The following is a 17,750-nucleotide window of genomic DNA, read 5'->3' on the forward strand; positions in this document are numbered from 1 at the left end:
ACGTAAAAACACATGCTCAGGTTACCTATTTGTTTGTGTGAAAAGAAATAAAAGTACCATTTGTTTTTAAATGCTGGCATAGTACCTTTATCAAAGCTTCTAGTATTGCAGTACTGTACTAGTACCAGTATACCGCGCAACCCCAGGTCATTTATTTAAAGAGAGCGTATCTTCCCTTGGCTTTATTAATGTTCGCAAATTCCACAAATATGCCTTAAATGTTGTCAAGAAATGTCAGCCTGGACCAAACTACAGGCCAACATCAGTCTGTACAACAGTGTTCTTAGTTAAAAAGTTGATGACAACTTCTGAAGAGGCTGCTCAGCTTTTCTTTATTTTTTCTAAGTGTGTTGGTTCTTTGACATTAGAAGAGGTGAAATCATGTGTGTCAATGAGCAGAGAATAAATGTTCATCTCTGCAAATTGACTGCATGAGAAGAAGGAGGATTTCAGAGAGGTCTCATACGTGATGCGTCTGAAGTGAGGACGACATGTTACAGTGAATCATCAGTCTAAATGAAAATATAATTGATTTGAATTGAACTCTTTATTCAAAGTCACTCTGCTGTTTCAGATATAACTTTTTGTAGGGCTCATGTCTGCCTCAGGCATTTAAGTGACTTATTGTAAGATGTACTCAGAAGATGTACATTATTCCATTAAAAACTATATTTTAGGTTTGACTAAAACTTATGTGGCCCTGTGATGGACTGGCGAGCTGTCCAGGGTGTACCCTGCCTTTCGCCCAAAAGACTGCTGGGATAGGCTCCAGCTTCCCGGCGACGCTTCATCGGACTAAGCGGTTTGGATAATGAATAAATGAATAAAACTTATGTGGCAATTTGCTTGCTTTTTCTTCTGTTTTTGTTATTTTTTTATATTATTATATTTATACAAAGGCTAATACAAAGAGGCAGCCCCATGCACTATAATGTAGCTCACTGTTTTCAACATTACAGGTAAAAAAACATACCTAAAGATGCAGGTGGATGAATTTCTGCAGCCATGTATCAGTAACTGTTCAGAAAATGGCTGACATCCTTGAAACGTCCCAGTTTGCCCAATTTAGCTGCATAAAATGGAGATGTACATGATACAAGCGGCTGAGTGGCCTTGCGAGTTGTAAGACTGAGAACAGATGGCCACACTGTACCAAGATGACCTCACCTAAACTGTTTGTAGTGAAACCTCTCATTTCGTTCTGCTTCACGTTTCCACATTGTGCTATTAATTGGTCGCAGAGATTTAGTCACGCAGTTTTCCAGTAGAGACCTAAAAAACAGACACGGATCTGAATGCGTTGAATGTCAGAACAGTCACTAAAGCACACATGTAGATAAAGATATGCAAGGTATGATGAGCTGCTCTTGTTTTTTTTATATTTTTAGAGTGAATACTGTATATTCAGTAATATCTCTAGATTTTTTTAACCTAAATATTATTTGTCTAGAGCTTTAAAAAAACAAAAAAAAGAAAACCGAACTATGTTTTCAATTTGAGGCTGTAATTTCATGGTCGGTTGAACAGCAGTAAGAATCATATCATCGCTGAGTGACGGCTCTTCTTCTCAGAAGCACATTCGTGTCTGAGGTTGTTCCATCGGATCTGTTTTTAAACCAGTGCATGCTCCAGAGGGTTATCAGCTGATGCGGAGGGAAATGATTTTCATGCAGCTGGATGGACTCGCATCACAATCCCAGATCTGCTGATTAATCACAATGGGATGGAAATCTGTTTGACCAGGAGGAGGACAAAAACGCATTCTGCTCAAACAAATGAAAAATGAACTCCGGAGTTGCTTGTTTCTCAGGTTTTTATATCTGTGTGTGAATCAGAGTTTTCAGAAAGTTTTTTTTTTTTTTTTTCCCCTTCTGTCTCCACAGAGAAAGTCGCTGATCGCCACCAGTCTAATCGTGGCTGTATCACTCTTTGTGGTTGCGGTGAACTACTCTGAGAAGCCGCTGGACATCTTCTTACAGCCATACAAGGGCGACAAGTCTCACCCGGGTTATGTCAGCATCCCCAGACAGGAGGTGAGGCACCTAATGAACAAGGACAAATACAACAAAAAAACAACACTGTCTCCATCTTCTCTTCTGCTAATCAATTCATTATTTTTTTTATTTGTTTTTTTAGCATATCAGTATTAATTATGAGCTCCTGTAATACCTGCTGCTGTGTAGTTTTTATTATGTCCAAAGGATGGCTTCTGCAGCTTTAAGGATCTCAGGATGTTTTGTTTGCTTTAAGTCATTTAGCAGCACTGGTACTTAAAGATGAAGAGCATCTGGGGCTGAAAATATGGACAATGATGCATTAAAATTTCATAAAACTTTGACAACCCTGTCTAACAAGAGCTGTGTTATCTTTCCTGTTACCAGAATAGTTTGACAGAAAAAGCGATTCTACCTCACAGACTATGTGAGTTGCTGCTCTGTCTCGGTCTTACTCTGTTTTAACTGAGGCAGCATCTACTGTCTGGAGTTTCATAGTTTATTTTATGATGTTTTACTGTTGGAATAATCAGACTGCTGTCCAAGACTTCCCAAAGATTCTTAATGGGATGCATGTCTGCACTCCGTGTTGGTCAGTCTCATGCTCTCTGAAGCCTTCTTTCTATTTGAGCCCGGTGAATTCTGGCATTGACATCTATCAAAAGAACAAACAGGTCAGTGTATTCACTGCAAAAAACTCAGCCTTAAAAAGCAAGAAAAAATATTCAAAAATGAGGTAAATGTTGCTTAAAATAAGATAAATTATCTGCCAACAGAACAAGAAAATTTGGCTTGTCAAGATTTCCCAAAACAAGTAAAAATACTCTTACAAGAGGAATTCTCTGGCATAAAAACTAAGAATTATCTTACCTTTAAAAAAAAAAAAAGCATATGTGTACTCAATTTAAGATTTTTAATCTCACTTAGATTCAGTTTTTGCAGTGTTCCGACAGTCAGCTGCCCTTTTTGGACACATAATGTTGCTAATCCTATGAAACCCTGAGTTTCACAGCTGATTTCACCTTATTGGCCAAAATTTACATCCACCCACAATATTCCCTAAAAGAAAATGACACCCCCCCCCCCTCTTTTTATGTTTTAATAAGGCATTGGAAAGTTCTTAAGCTTATTTAATCAGATTTAGGTAAACTCATTACTTGTTCTGCTTGATTCAGACCAGCAATTTCACCCTTTGGAAACTTTTTTTTTTTTTTTTTTCCCTACGACCACAGGGTGTTCCTTCCAACGTGCTTTGTTTAAGGAATGAGAAGCTACTCACTGCTTCAATTAGAGTTAAATAACTTATTTGCTGCTGAAACATTTTAATCACAGCAGTACTTCTCTAATGGGAAACTCTCTCCTCTTTACTTAATTGAATCCAAATGGTGACAGTTTTTTGGCAAGGCTGTTGTCAAATTACACAGGTTTGTAATAGAAGTGAATAATGGAGAGCGTTACCTGGTTAAACAAGAACATTTTTTGTGTTGCCGTAGTAACATGACATTATGGTAACCTATGTCCATACAGGAAAAATCTTGCAAAGAGCATGTCTTTGTCAATATATTGACCATGAGAAGATGTAAAAGCATAAAATAATTGGTTAAAAAAAAGGACGTAATAGTCACACTTAATGGATTAGTTCATGTTCAGATACAAAAACTGAGGTGTAATTATGGATGCTCTTGGCGTTGGCTCCATCACAAACATCATTTTGCTCTCTGTACAGAAGTGCTTTCTTTCATATCTCTCTTTTTGCTAATTATTTGGCCTGTTTTCTGTTTTAGAATTAAAGGAACAACATCTTATATTTTCAAAAAAAAAACCTTTTTACATTTGTCACATTTCACGTTAAGAGTCACAACTTGCATCATACAAGAGCAAGCCTTGCATTTATGGTGCATTCATTTTCTGCAAGTGCCTATTGACATTAACCCGCTATCACATTTCATCGCCTTAATGAAAGCATATTTAACTGCTCTCATGCTAACACAACACCTCTTTAACAGTTGCTTTAACTGTCTGTGTCACGTACTCTGTGATGGATAAGAAGAAGATGCCTGCTTGACATTTCTTGTGCACAATATTTCTTTGTAGATTTAAACAGCTGTCCCCGTCATCCCATTCCTCTGCCTTGAAACAGCTTTTTGCTGCATGTTCCTTGGAAAATTGATGGAAATTGAAATATCAAAGCCTTTTAATTCCCATCACATCAAAATAAAAATACCAAGAAGCTGTGTGTTTGTTGTTTAGGGAGGCGGCCCACTGGAAGTGTGCTCAAACTAGTAAATGTTGAGACCACGCATGAGGAAATCTTACATTTTGCTTGCAGGGATACATGCAACACGAGTCTACAAGGAATAAGGAATAAAACGACGTCCTCTTAGTGTGTAGACTGGTTTTTGTATTGCGATGGATCTTCTTAAGAAGTAGTTGCAGTATATCCAGCAGACTGATATTGGGCAGATCAATGCACAGCGTCTTCCTTTTGCCTCAGGAGGGTTTCCTCCACGCAACATGGGCCCAGAAGCAATCATGCATTACACCACGTCTGCACCTCCTTCTGCCTTCAGACAAGGCTGCTTAAATCACTGCCCTCTCCCTGTGGAGATTCATGCAAATCATTGGAAAAGACAGGCGGCTTCCTAGATGAGGCCCCGTTTTGACTCTGAATCCTCCACTGGTGGATTCTCTGCAGTGAACCAGCAACGGCAGCGATCGGCTTTAACAAGTGCTGAAATTGCTCTGCATAAGGATGGACAGAGCTGTGGAGGTCTGGTCAAGGTGATGCTCCTATTGTGGGTGCCATAAGACTATAACGTCTGGTGTGAAGGCCTGTTGTGTGAGCTGTCAACCTCTGTTATACACACAACACTTCAATAGACAGTTGTTTTTCTCCCGGACAGTAAGGCAGTCTTTCATGATCCTCAGTGAGGTGTCATTTGTACACCTTCCACCAGCATGTATTATGCATAACCTGGTAGCGGGGGAACACACGGCCTTATTTTCCCCATTTGATTGAGTCTGTCTGCAGGTGTGATAGATTGTCTCTGTTCTGCTTTTCAGGAGAAACACAAAACATTTGTCTTTTAGCCATTTGCATTCATGCCCCTGGTCTATCACACACACACACACACACACACACACACACACACACACACACACACACACACACACACACACACACACTGTGGGGAGAAACTCAATGTTTTCATTTGGACATTTTACATCCTGATTCTTTGTTAAGGACACAAAACAAGGTTCAACCTGGAAGAAAGTCTTTCTTCTGTCAGAAGTAGGTCTTTATAAAGTCTGATCGTCCTGTTCTAAAGAAGAGATTGACTGACCCGGGCCGTGCCATTTAAGCAGGCTTTGTTAATTATTTAGGACTCAACATTTGGAGCAGGTTCGTCAAAAACTGTTCAACAAGATGTAAGCAGGAAGTCGACAACATGCGAAGTAGCAGATTTAATTTGTTCAATGAGAGAATGTGGCGACCCGACCAAAACCTCAGAGTAGGGATCACCAATCCTGGTCCTTGAGGGCCGGTGTGCTGCAGGGTTTCCAAGTGATCCAGCTGGAAAACTCCTGTCTCAGACAAGGTCTGCTCATGTCTGCTAAACTGGAACACTTGGAGAACCCGCAGGATACCGGCCCTCAAGGACCAGGATTAGGGGATCCCTGCCTTAGAGGATAGAAGAAAAGGTGCAGAAATTCGAGTTTTACACTCAATCTTCAGGGATCAGAGCAGAAAACAGGGAGACAATTGATTAAGACTAACCTGCAATGTTTTTCATGTTTTAGATGTATTTTTTATTGGGGTGGCGGGGACTCAGTGTGTAGAACCGCTTGTACATGTACAGGGTTGCATCATGAAGGGAAATCCTCGTGCATTCAACAGTGCGATGATTCGCCGTGGCAACCCCTTCAGAGGGACAAGCCGAAAAGGAAATTAACATCTACATTTTTTTGTAATTGAACTCAAACAAGATATAATTAACATTGTAACATTCATGTCATTGTTAAACAGCCTTTTCTGTGTCTGGTCGGACATGTCGGTTACATATTACATTAATTGGCTGCTGTTGTGGTCGAACACAGTTCATGTTTAATTCTTTCCAGGCTAAAAGTTGTTTCAATAAACATAGCACTTTCTTTTAATCACCTTTTTGGCCGGATTTGATGAAGATATTTTTCTGGTCACTTTTATGACTCATGAAAAAATGTATTTAAAAGATAGTTCTTGTTTTTTTGTTTTTTTTACTTTTTCTTGGGTAAACAATGCAAACAAGATGTTTTTAAACATACTTTTGTCAAATCTTTTAGCGCAGCTTTAAAGTCATAATTATACACTATTTTAAAAGACACTGCAAGATTGTAAATCTTCACAAAAAAATCAGGTAACTCACCAGGTGAGTGTTCAGACCTGTCGTTCCTCCGCTGTAATGCCCTGCAGACTTTACAGTATGAATGATTTTCATGTGTTTTATCTGGTGCTATATGTGGTGCAACTACTTTATCTCTCAGACGTGTTGCATCTATTTTTAGATTACTCACGTACCAGAGTGGGATAATGAGCCAAAGAGCCAAGCTAAAACAATGGGCTTACTGGGACAGGAATGGTAAAGAACCTGCCCAGGTTTATTTTCCCAACACTGAATGAACTGGATTTTTAGCAGACATGCGACATTAGACCATTTATGACACATTTTATTCCTTTCAGTGCACAACACCAAGTCCCGAAAAGCTGAAATAAAAGAAAAAAAACTAATTCAATTCACAATCCTCATAAACCAGAAAACTCATCAAATGTTGTAAATGAGACACTTTTCTCATTTGGTGCAAAGCGAAGCTCATGCTGCACGGCCAATGCTGACTGCTGTGATGTGGCTCAGCATTCAGCCCGAGAACAGCTGCTGAGTGACAGCTGATTAACGCTAGCTCACCTTTCAGAGGGGAGAAAAAGGAATGGCTGTCAATTTTAGTTAGATCCTGATTGATCCTGTCCTCCATGTCAAGGATAATCACAATTAATGATTATAACCGTTTATATAAACCCACAAAATCATCTCCTCCGTCTGAGGCTGCAGGGAAGTCAGCAACCTGGAGGAAAGGTCTCTGCAACAAAAACGGCTGTTTAAGGTACATTTTTGAGTTAATGTTGGCTTTGTTTTGTGTAAAGACAGCGATTCAATTGAAGGCACATTTCAGTTTTATGGTGCAGGATTGGTTTGGGTAGCGTGAAGCAGAGACTAATCTTGGCTCTCTGCAATCCTGCCTGAGAGGAGCATTTGCAATTAACCACTTTCCCGACACAAGCTGCTAAAGCTAATCAAAGATTTCTTTTTAAGGAGAAAGCGTTTAAAGTCCCCAGGAAGACACCGATACTTGACACGAAATGCAATCATTATTGCTCATTAATTAATCGTATTTGGAGCATTCTAATGAACATCAAGGTGAAGTTCACACCCCAGTGCTCTAATTTAATGATGGCCGTGTCTCCAGCATTAACCCTATTTTTTTCTTCTTTTTTTCAATAACCTACTTTATTTATTTTTAACACACTGGAGCTTTAAAATGAGAGGCTTTGCTGGGTAGATTTAGTATATATAAAGGTGTTAGAATTATTTGGATTATGCAAGTGCACTCTGTGATTGCTGCACGCTGCACCAGAACAGCCCAGTGCTGAACATGAAACTGGGACATGAACCACAGTTGTGGAAAGACTTTGTTGATTCTCTGGTTGCTAGGTTTTGTTATTAGACGAGGTTTTGTGCACTTTATTAAATGATGTTTATTAGGGTGGGAAAATAGAATCGAAAAAACGAAAATCAGGATTTTTGTTTTGCTTCACAATTTTAAAATCGATTTTTTTTTAAAAGAAAAAAATAAAAAAAATTTTCAAACAAATAAGAATATTCCATTATAATATTTTGGTCATTTTTATTGTTTTATTGATCTTTTTACATGTCTTTGTGGGCATTATAGCAGCAGAGTGATGGTCTAGCTACTGTGTTGTGCTTTCTTCATTGAAATCAAGAAAAACGACGAGCAAAAAAATAAGTTTTATACATTTAATTTGTTTTTAATCTACAAAAATCAGCAATATTAAAGAATTGTGAGAATCGCAATTTAAATTGAATCGACACCCAAAAAATCTGAATCGAATCGAATCGGGTCAAAAGCATATCGTCACAGCCCTGATGTTTATAGCTGTTTACTTTTGTGTAAACTTTCACATGTGTACTTTTAAATCACTTTTTTTTAAACGAAGGAAATTGTTGGTTTGTATCAACTTTTCATCCTGTTCAGTCTCCAGTCTGTTGAGCAGCTCCGCTGCCGCAGCAGTAGATTAAATGCCTTGCTCAGGGGCTCCTCAATATCCGGTTTCTGGTCACAGAGCCATGTGTCTCGCATGCAGTTAGCCTGCTGGTGTTCCCCACAGAGCTCAGCCAATCTGTGTGTGCTGAAAGGCGTGATGGAGTTATGAGCTGGTCTGAAGGGGAGCGGGTGATGATGGATGAGGGGCTGACAGCTCAAGGCAGCCATGTTGTGTGTCTGAACCAGCGGAGAGTCGGAGAACCAGCAGCACAGGTCCTGAGATCATTTTTTAACCCCTGATTGCATCCTTAGATCAGAGGAAAAGCAGTAGCAGGAGACTCTGCTGCAGAGTTTAGCAGAATTACGTCTCACGAGAAAGAAAATCAGCAGTTTTTGTTTGCTTTTGTTTCCCGTTTCCATCTGAAGAAGCTGATCCTGCGTAAGCACACCGACGAGTTGCGAGTGCAGAGAAGCCAAGTGGTTGCGGTAGAGTTTGCTGGCGAGTCTTGTGGGATTGTGTTTGCAGACTGAAACTCGCTACTTGTTTGTTCATTAAACAGAACACAGAAGAAATTTCACGTTTACCATTGGAAGGCAAGAAGCTGAATTTGTCTTCAAACCAGTGACATTATATTTACTCTCCATTAAGCAAATGATGAACAAGGCTTACTTGCAACAGCGTTTCTGCTTTTTTAACTTATGTCTGGCATTAGTTCACTCAAGTAAGTTTAATCGTATCAAAACGAAGCTAAACTTATTAGCTCCAATTAGGTAAACCTCCTACTTCAGATTCATGGAGGGCTTTCTTCCTTGGTTGGCAAAACGTAGCTAAGAGCTCTTACCGAAGATTAATTATCAGTCCTCTTGCTCCACTAATAATTAGATATAAAATTATATATTATGATAGATGATGTGCTGCTCTGGTCTGCATCCTCACAGTTGGAACTGGCGAGGTTTGGTTGTGTATAATCATATGATCTCATTCTGACTTAGTTGTGGGCAGCGTGAGATCAATCTTATAAAATTAAATGAAATTACTGAGGCCTGTAAATTATATTTAGAAATGCAATTTATTCAATGCTCTGAACATGCATGCAGCTTACTAAACCTAATCTAAAGATAATATAATTAAAGACAATTTAAGGTTTGTTTAACTTGTTGTTTTTATACATTTTTTTTTATAAAGTTAAACGGAAATGGAAAAAAAAAAAAAAAAGAAGAAATTTTCAAGTTTATTATGTTCAGTAGAAATTTATTAATGTTTTAGTTCTTTTCCTTTTTTTTATTTTGTGTCTAGAGCTAACTTAAAAAGAATTACATCTTTTCAGACCATTCCAGTTTTATTATTTATTAACTTTTATTATTTATTAACTTTATTAATTCAGTGAGAAGTTTGCAGCATTAAGCAGAAAAACTCACGGATTTCTTTCTGGAATAAGAAATATCTGCCAGATCTGCAAGTAATGGAGCAATAAACAAGAAATCCAGACAATAATTTGTCCTTGAAATGGTTGGCAGATCTGGTTGTAAATGTCGGTGGTGAACCACATCACTGATGATGCCTCCAGGAGCTTTCAGTCACATACGTCTGTGTACAGCAGGGTCACAAGATGCGTATAATTGTGTAGTTTTGAAAGTCAAGTCTCTCAGGATCAAGTCAGACAGGATACTTTAGAAGCTGCAGTTGAGAGGAGGACTCTCACCAAGCTGTTGTCTATCCTGGATAACCCTGACCACCCTCTCCTGTACTGGTCAGACAGCGGAGGGCCTTTTCCAACAGGCTCAGACAGCGTCTCTGTCACACGGACCGATACAGGAAAACATTCCAGCCCACCTCAATAAGACTCTTCAATCCTTCTTCCTCGTGTCTTAGTTAACATCCCGAATGTGACCACATCTTAATATATAGGACAATAGCAGGCTGTTACTCTTACATCGTACAATGTTAATGATCTCCTCTCGGCTGTTTTGCAGGTATTTTTAATTTTATATTCTGTTTGTTTGTGTTCTAAACATAATTGTACATGGAGGCTGCAACAACTAAATTTCCCAAGTTGGGATTAATAAAGTACTTCTATTCTATGCTATTATTCTATCAGAGTTTTCTGTTGTGAGTTATGAAGTGAGCACCGTAAAATCTTTACCGCCTTCGGGGCTCATGGGACCCCAGTCTGCTTGTTTACTGGCCGGGATTCAATCCTTTCCTGCTCCTGCCAAAGGACTTTGTTCTCGTAGCAATTTTTGAACAATTTCCATTCATCTTCTTAGGTGACTGTAAGGTTAACTGTCTTGTCATCTCTGCTTAGGACCTCGGCTCTGCCAAACAAACCTGGCTGGATGATGCTTTGTGTCCCCAGGCTGATGCCGTAGCCAAACCTGTTGATCACAGAGAACCAGACTCTGATTGGTCAGCTCCAGGAGCATCATCAAGCCATGCCTACCTGACTAGCCCAGCTGAAATCCAAACTATTTAAAATTGTTAACAATGGAACGTCAAACCCTAAAATACAGATGAGAATGTACACAGAAGTGGTTTGTAGATGTCATACATGATATATTTCTTAATTAAACTCTAATTTCTTAATTCCACTGACCTCCTCCTTCTTGCATTTGGGTTCTTTCTGCTCCTTCAGTTCTGCCATGAATTGTAAATAAATATGAATTGGAACAGGATATTTCAGTCAGTTTATACATTTATTTAAACACTTTTATTTTTTATTAATCTATGTTCTACAGGATTAGCGGTGCAGGACTCTCCAGGTTGCTATATTTTCTGAGATTTTACATTTTTTTCTTATTTGATGTTATTTTTTAAAAATCAATTAATTATATTTGTTTGACTAGATTGTTTGCTGTGCTCATTTAACCTCTTGCCTATGTCTGAGAAAAATAATGCTTTCAGATAGTAGATGCTTCTCCTCTCCACTACAACAAACAAATGTTTTTCAGCATCTGGGTTACTGCGTTACCATGGTAACTGAGAACAGACGTGACAGCGCCGCTCTGAAAAGCCAAGGTGTTTTACATCCACTTATTAACACACGTGCAGAAGGTCGCTCACGCAAACATCTGTTAATTGTAGCCCGACGATCACCTGGAGCTGTTGTTCCCGCTGAGCTCGGACCGATGCACATCTCCTACAGATTCTGCACTTTCAGCTTTTCCCTACAGAATCTGCAAGCATTATCCTCAGACTGGGCAGTATTCTGCTGCTGCACAGCTTCTCCTCAAGCTGCCGGATTAGAAACTGATGGAAGTTTTTGTTTCTTATTGTTGCTTTTTTTAACTACAACTCTACAAGTTAGACTTTAAAATAAGGAGTGAACTTACAGAAATAACAAAATATGTTTTAAAATATTAGTCCTAAAATATCTCAGACTTTTTATTTTCATCGCTGGGTAAAATTTAAAAAGATAACAGGGATTGTCTATCTAAACATTGAGGTTCTTTTGTTTTATTCTGTTCATTCTGTGCATTCAGACCTGAACCTGGATGTCTAGATGACCTGTGACTTTGGATGATTAGAGACTTGAACTAGTTTTGTCCAAATTGCAGAAGATTTCACTGTGGCTGCAACTGATTGTTTCAAAACGTTTTTTATGGAGCGGTTTTGCTGGAGCGTAAGTTGACTGAAGTAATCAAATATGCATTCCTGACTGCTGCTGCACAAATTGCCAGTATATTTTACTACTAATTACAGACATCCAGTCTCATTTGGGCTGCAATCCTGCAGGTCTTCTCTGCTCCAACACACCTGACTCAAATTAATCAGTCATTGTGTAAAACTTAACAGGTTACTGGACCCATTTAATGTTCGCCAGGTGTGTTTTAACAAGGATACATCAACTCCAAGCAGGACAGCGGCCCCTTGTGGACCGACTTTCTGTCTACTTTCTGTAATCAAAGAAATTCTACTGTAGATTCTGCCAGAACTACAGATGCAAAGCTCTCATTTCACACTTGACTGGGATTTACATCAGCGAGCAGCGTAGATATCTTTAAAAGATCTTAGCAAATTATTTGAACTAATGAACCAGACTAAAATTTTTTTTTTTTTTTCATTGTTTGACTTTCTTTCAGGCTGAACTTGGACTTAAAATGATATGAAACTGTCTTTAAGGTTAAACTTGACTCCTTCTGAAATAATTTAGCCTTGGCTTTTCATCAGCTTTTCAAGAGTAAACTTGTCCCATGAGATCTTAAAAAAAAAGTCTCCAGCGGTAAATGTTTAACCCATAAAGACCCAACCCATGAAAAAATGATCAGATAAGTCCAATTTTTTTAATATGAGGTCTTTATTCGTCACTTTAACAAAATATAAAATAAAGTTCCAATATTTTAGGGATAATTACCATTTATTACCATGTGTCAAATTTTTGATAGTGTAATAATAGACATAATGTACCATAAAGTGATGCTAAATGTCTCAGAAACTATGTATCCTAGATGCCATGTTGGGTTCTTATGGGTTAAGTGTGATATTTGTGTGAGGGGGTGCTGTCCTCTGTAGCTGACTCTGATCTCTAACCTCCTTGTGAAGATGCAACAGTAAGAATAAAACCATTTCTCATGCTAATGGCGCTGCTTTCTCTCCTCCAGCCCCTGAAGCTGCACTGTGAGCTGTGCAGCATCGTGTCCAGCTCTGGGCAGATGTTGGGCCAGGCTGCCGGCCCGCAGATCGACCGCTCTCCCTGCATCTGGCGGATGAACAACGCTCCAACGAGGGGTTTCGAGCAAGATGTCGGCCGGCGAACCACTCTGCGAGTGGTCTCCCACACCAGCGTCCCTCTGCTGTTGCAAAAGCCCCAGTACTTCTTTGGTCAGGCCAACGACACCGTCTACGTCGTGTGGGGACCACTACGAAACATGAGGAAGGACGGGAAGGGCATCGTCTACAATATGCTGCAACAGGCGTCGGAGAACTACCCCCACGCTCGTATCTACGTGACTACAGAAGACAGGATGAACCACTGTGACATGGCTTTCAAGAGAGAGACGGGAAAAGACAGGTGAGCCAAACAAGTCTCTGCTTTTCGGATTTGTCTCTGTTTTTATTTTTTGGCTCAGCATCACTGAATTCTACCACAGGCCTCCTGAGTAGCAGATTTTCCACTCAGTACTTTGCCATCCACTCTTCTGTTCGTTCAGTATTGATCTTATCGATGCAGATGGTGTGCTCAATGCTCTGTGCCTTTCTTCTCTCAAATCCCTCCTTTCACATACCTCTATCAAGTGAGGGGCTTAACTTTGCCCCTAAAGAGGTCTGACATGGCACCAGAGGCCTTTTTCCTTTTAAAATAAGCTTTTAAGAGGAGCCTTGGCAGGATAGACGGCATCCAGACACTGGTCTGGGGAAAACCTCGTAAATGTGGTGACATGATTCTGGCAGTTTTTCCAGCTATGCTAATCCCAGCCACTTTCACAACTTCTATGACAGTTTCCGGACATACTGCGCATTTCCAAAGCAGTGGAAGGATTTAGATGGATGAAAGTGTTGTTTTTGTTTGTTGGTAACATTCAGCAGCTACTTTAACTCGAAGAGCGACCCCACCTCGTTCTCCATTTTCACTCAATTCTCCAGTGAGGATTGCAGGTTAATGAGAAGGAGGCTGCAGGCAGGCAAACCTCCTTTTTTCAGGGTAGTTTCTGCTCATTTCTGCACAACTCTGGACTCCTGCCTCATCAAGACCTCTCTTAACTTCTTAAGAGGATTAACATGTTCTGTAACAGGCGCAGCATCCATTCCATTTCAGCTCCATTGTCTGGCTCTTATTCAGGATTGCGGGGTTAACAGTGTATTTCATGTAGCGCGTCCATGTTCGGTTTGGCCCAGCTGTTCGAAAAAGGCCCACAAAGCACAGATCGAGGAGTGGGATTAGGGAGGGATCCTCTGGGAGAGGAATCTCATTAAGGGACATAAGGTTTCTGGGTGAGATGCGGCACTTCAATCATTGCTGATTGGTAACACAGACCGTACTCGAGGTGTAATAAGGAATCAAATGAATATGCGATGAGCGCTGAGAAGTTTGTTTCCTCTGGTTTTCTAAAGCTTGATTTGATATATCTGGACTGAGGCACAGTGGCTATCCATAGAAACAGCTTTTAAATGAGCTTAAACAGAGCATATTTTAGTGTAATTGGAGGGAGAGCGGCGTAACCGTTGTCATTATGTTCGGCTAATGCAGTGCAATTTGACCCCGGAGCTCTTTGTTAGCAGCTTGACCTCACCAGCCTCAAACATCGAGCTCTTTGCTGAGACATCAGCAACATAACACTCTGTTAAACCACTCTCACTGCCAAAGTTAGCCTGTATTTGTCCTGTAATTTGAGTGTGCGTGCGCTCACTGGTTCTCTGTCAGCGCTTGCTGCATGGTGCAGGATAATCATCGGCTTGGAGAAGATGGAACAGTGATCGAACACAACTCTAATTATCCAGATTGCCTCCAGCAGCCGAGGAGAGGCAGCAGCTCGGCTTCCACTTGGTTGCTTGATCAAGGGGAAGGCAGCGTCAGTGCTGACTGATTCTCCAGCCAACCGTGTAAGCGACTCCGCCTAAGATTCAAATGGTCTGTCAGGAAACTCGGCTGTTTCTGGACAGAGCTGAGGAAATGAAACCATAAGAGAATTAGAAGAGGAGTTATCATGCTCAGGAGGTGACGACAGCAAAGGCCAGAACAGTCCAGCTGAATTAATCCAACTCAAAAGGAGAGAAAGATCACATTTAGACCAAGAAGTATCCACTCAAACACTGCATGATGCCTTTTTTTTTTTTTTCATGGCATCGTCATATTGACCAGTGAAACTTGACATTCAGGATTATTGACCTTTGAGTTGCACCAATAGGAATCCTCTTTGTCCAAAGGAATATTCCAGTTGTCCTCTTTCCATAGACATATCAAATAAACGGATTCATTATCAGAATAATTCAATTATATTACCTGTATTGTGGAATGATAATGTTTGTTCTTCTGTGGAACATGATATGAGGGTAAATAATAGAGCTGGGACAATATGCTTTTGTCCCGATTCGATTCGATATTTTAGGTGCCGATTTGATTTAAATTGCGATTCTCACAATTCTTCGATATTTCTCATTTTTCTAGATTAAAAACAAATTAAATGTACAAAACGTTTTTTTTTTTTTTCCTCGTTGTTTTTCTTGATTTAAATTAGGAAAAAACAACACAGTAGTCAGACCATCATTCTGCTGCTTTAATGCCCAAGAAGACAAGTAAAAAGATCAATAAAAACAATAAAAATGACAAAAAAAATTATTATGGATATTATTTATTTGTTGAAAAAAAAAGATATTTTAACAAAAAAATCAATTTTAAAATTGTGAAGAAAAATCCTGATTTCCGATTTTTCGATTCAATTTTCCCACCCCAGTAAATAAAACTCAACAAAATGGAGGCTTGTTGAGTTTATAGATTACAGACTGCAAGATTTCCCAGTTGAAAGGAGGACTTACATTTTGCTACTTACATTTCCTTATTACATAAACTTTTTTAACCATTTATAACACTACACTATAACATCGGTTTCTGGTAGGTGTCTATAGGAGGAGTACAACAGATGGATTTACAGATGGAGGATTCTTATCGGGAAGGTTTCCACTTGAAAAGGGCTTCCATTAAACTGCTATTATGCTCACTGCTTTTGCAGTTGCACCAGCAGATTGTGACATCAACATAGTACGTTATCACAGACTCTCTTAATCATTTAAATTGCCGCTTTGGGCTGCGTGGAGTCTGCAGTTTTCTCCCTAAACAAAAGGCGTCCAGATTGTAACAGACGACACAGCAACACCGCAGCTGCAGCTGGGATCTGGTTTGATTTGAAATGTTTGTGTAACATGTATAAAAGTTTTGTCCTGTTGGGTTTTGACAGGTTGTACGATGTAGAACTACTTCAGTAATCGCTTAGAAAGCAACAAACAGGTATATTAAATCCATAAATCTTTTGTATGACTTTTTTTGGGTTTGTGTTAAAATGGAAAGACACATGCAAGCATTTCTTTCAAATCTCATCCAGTTACTCACACATAACACTGAGAATTATGTCACATGTAGAGCTTCAACAGTGCAGAGAAAATATTTGTGCTTATTTATAGAAGAACAAAGTTCGTTGATGTTACATCTGTCTGGGTTCACAGCCGGACATTTGCTTGTCCTCATCTGTCCAGCCACAAGACTTGTCTGAAAGCTATAAAAGGGATATTCGGTTGATTCATAGTTCTTTCGGGAACTATAATAATGTAAAATTCTGGATGTAAATGCATTTGACAACCACTTAAAGCTGGGATTCATGTAATTGCGCACTGCGGCTGGAAATTGTAGGAGCTGAGCCTCTCTGTTATCAGCTCTGCCTTCCGAGCTGCAGTCTCTGGTTGTCGGAGCGTATCGGCATGGCCCTGTTAGCGGTGGTAGATAACAGACCTCAAGACGACGTGGGACTTAAATCACACTGTCACTTTACAGCACTGCCACCAGGGACTGTGTGACCTGGGTGCTTGCCTCCCAGCTCAGCTGCTCCGTCATATAAACAGCACGTGTTCAGGTTTATATGTTCCTGTCTGGATGCACAGCTTAATTTATTCCTGTGGCTTCATCTTTTCATGCAGTCGTATTTGAACGACGCTGGTCTGCAGTTTTCTCATCTGCAGAATAAAGATCAGGCTCATTTTAGCTTTTGACATTAGTTTTGTAACCACACAACTTTGTGACTCATTGTGAGCGGAGAATTTGCAGCAGATGGTTCAGCTGAGCTGCAGTCTGAACCGTTCAAACTCAGTTAAAAACATATTTAGTGCTTATCAGGTTCTGCATAACAACATCACAGCTTGGATTGTCTTCCCATGGAAATAAGCTTTAATCTTCAGTTTTGTGTTGCAATCACATTCCTTTTCTCCGATTCCCATTAATAAACCAGTTTCTACTAATACTTAATAACTCGTCCTGCACCAGGGGGTGTGTACCTTTGTCATCCACTGAAATCACCCAGATGCCACAAAGTTCACACAAAAACTGAAAAGACAGTTCGTCGCATTGTTCAGTTAAAAATGACCTCAAAAATGATCTCACTACGTAAAATAGTTTTTCCCTTATGGATGTTTTTTGATTACTTAATTAATTGGGGGAGTGGTGGGTTCAAACTGGGGCCTGTCCTAGTAGAGTGTGAATGTTCACCACGTGTGTGTGTGTGTGTGTCTACAGCTTCCCCCTTCCTCCATGCATTGCAGGTAAATTGGTCGTTGTAAATTCTTCCAATGAGTGAGTTAGAATAAGAAGTGTAGAAAATGGATGCATACATTTTATAATATTGAAGTGATTTCTAATGTTTTCATACAAGTGTGTGTTTCTTATTTTTTGCTACTGAATTGTGGAGTTCTTATTCCTACAGTGTGATATGTGTAATGATTTTTATCATTAAAATAAT

At 39.6% G+C, this 17,750-nt stretch overlaps 1 protein-coding gene across 2 annotated transcripts in view; it reads left to right on the forward strand.

Annotated features, from left to right (window-relative positions):
- st6galnac3 (ST6 (alpha-N-acetyl-neuraminyl-2,3-beta-galactosyl-1,3)-N-acetylgalactosaminide alpha-2,6-sialyltransferase 3) overlaps positions 1-17,750 on the forward strand; it is a gene marked incomplete at both ends in the record, with an annotated part of 100,396 nt that overhangs the window by 33,804 nt on the left and 48,842 nt on the right. Inside the window, 2 exons of one of the 2 annotated variants that reach the window (XM_079243373.1) lie at positions 1,884-2,033; positions 12,912-13,321. In XM_079243373.1, the coding sequence (XP_079099499.1) occupies positions 1,884-2,033; positions 12,912-13,321 (560 nt within the window). The remainder of the gene's footprint in view (positions 1-1,883; positions 2,034-12,911; positions 13,322-17,750) is intronic. The other variant, XM_079243374.1, reaches the window with a different exon arrangement.

The sequence above is a fragment of the Telmatherina bonti genome (assembly GCF_933228915.1).
Source record: "Telmatherina bonti genome assembly, chromosome: 7".
Lineage (NCBI taxonomy): Eukaryota > Metazoa > Chordata > Actinopteri > Atheriniformes > Telmatherinidae > Telmatherina > Telmatherina bonti.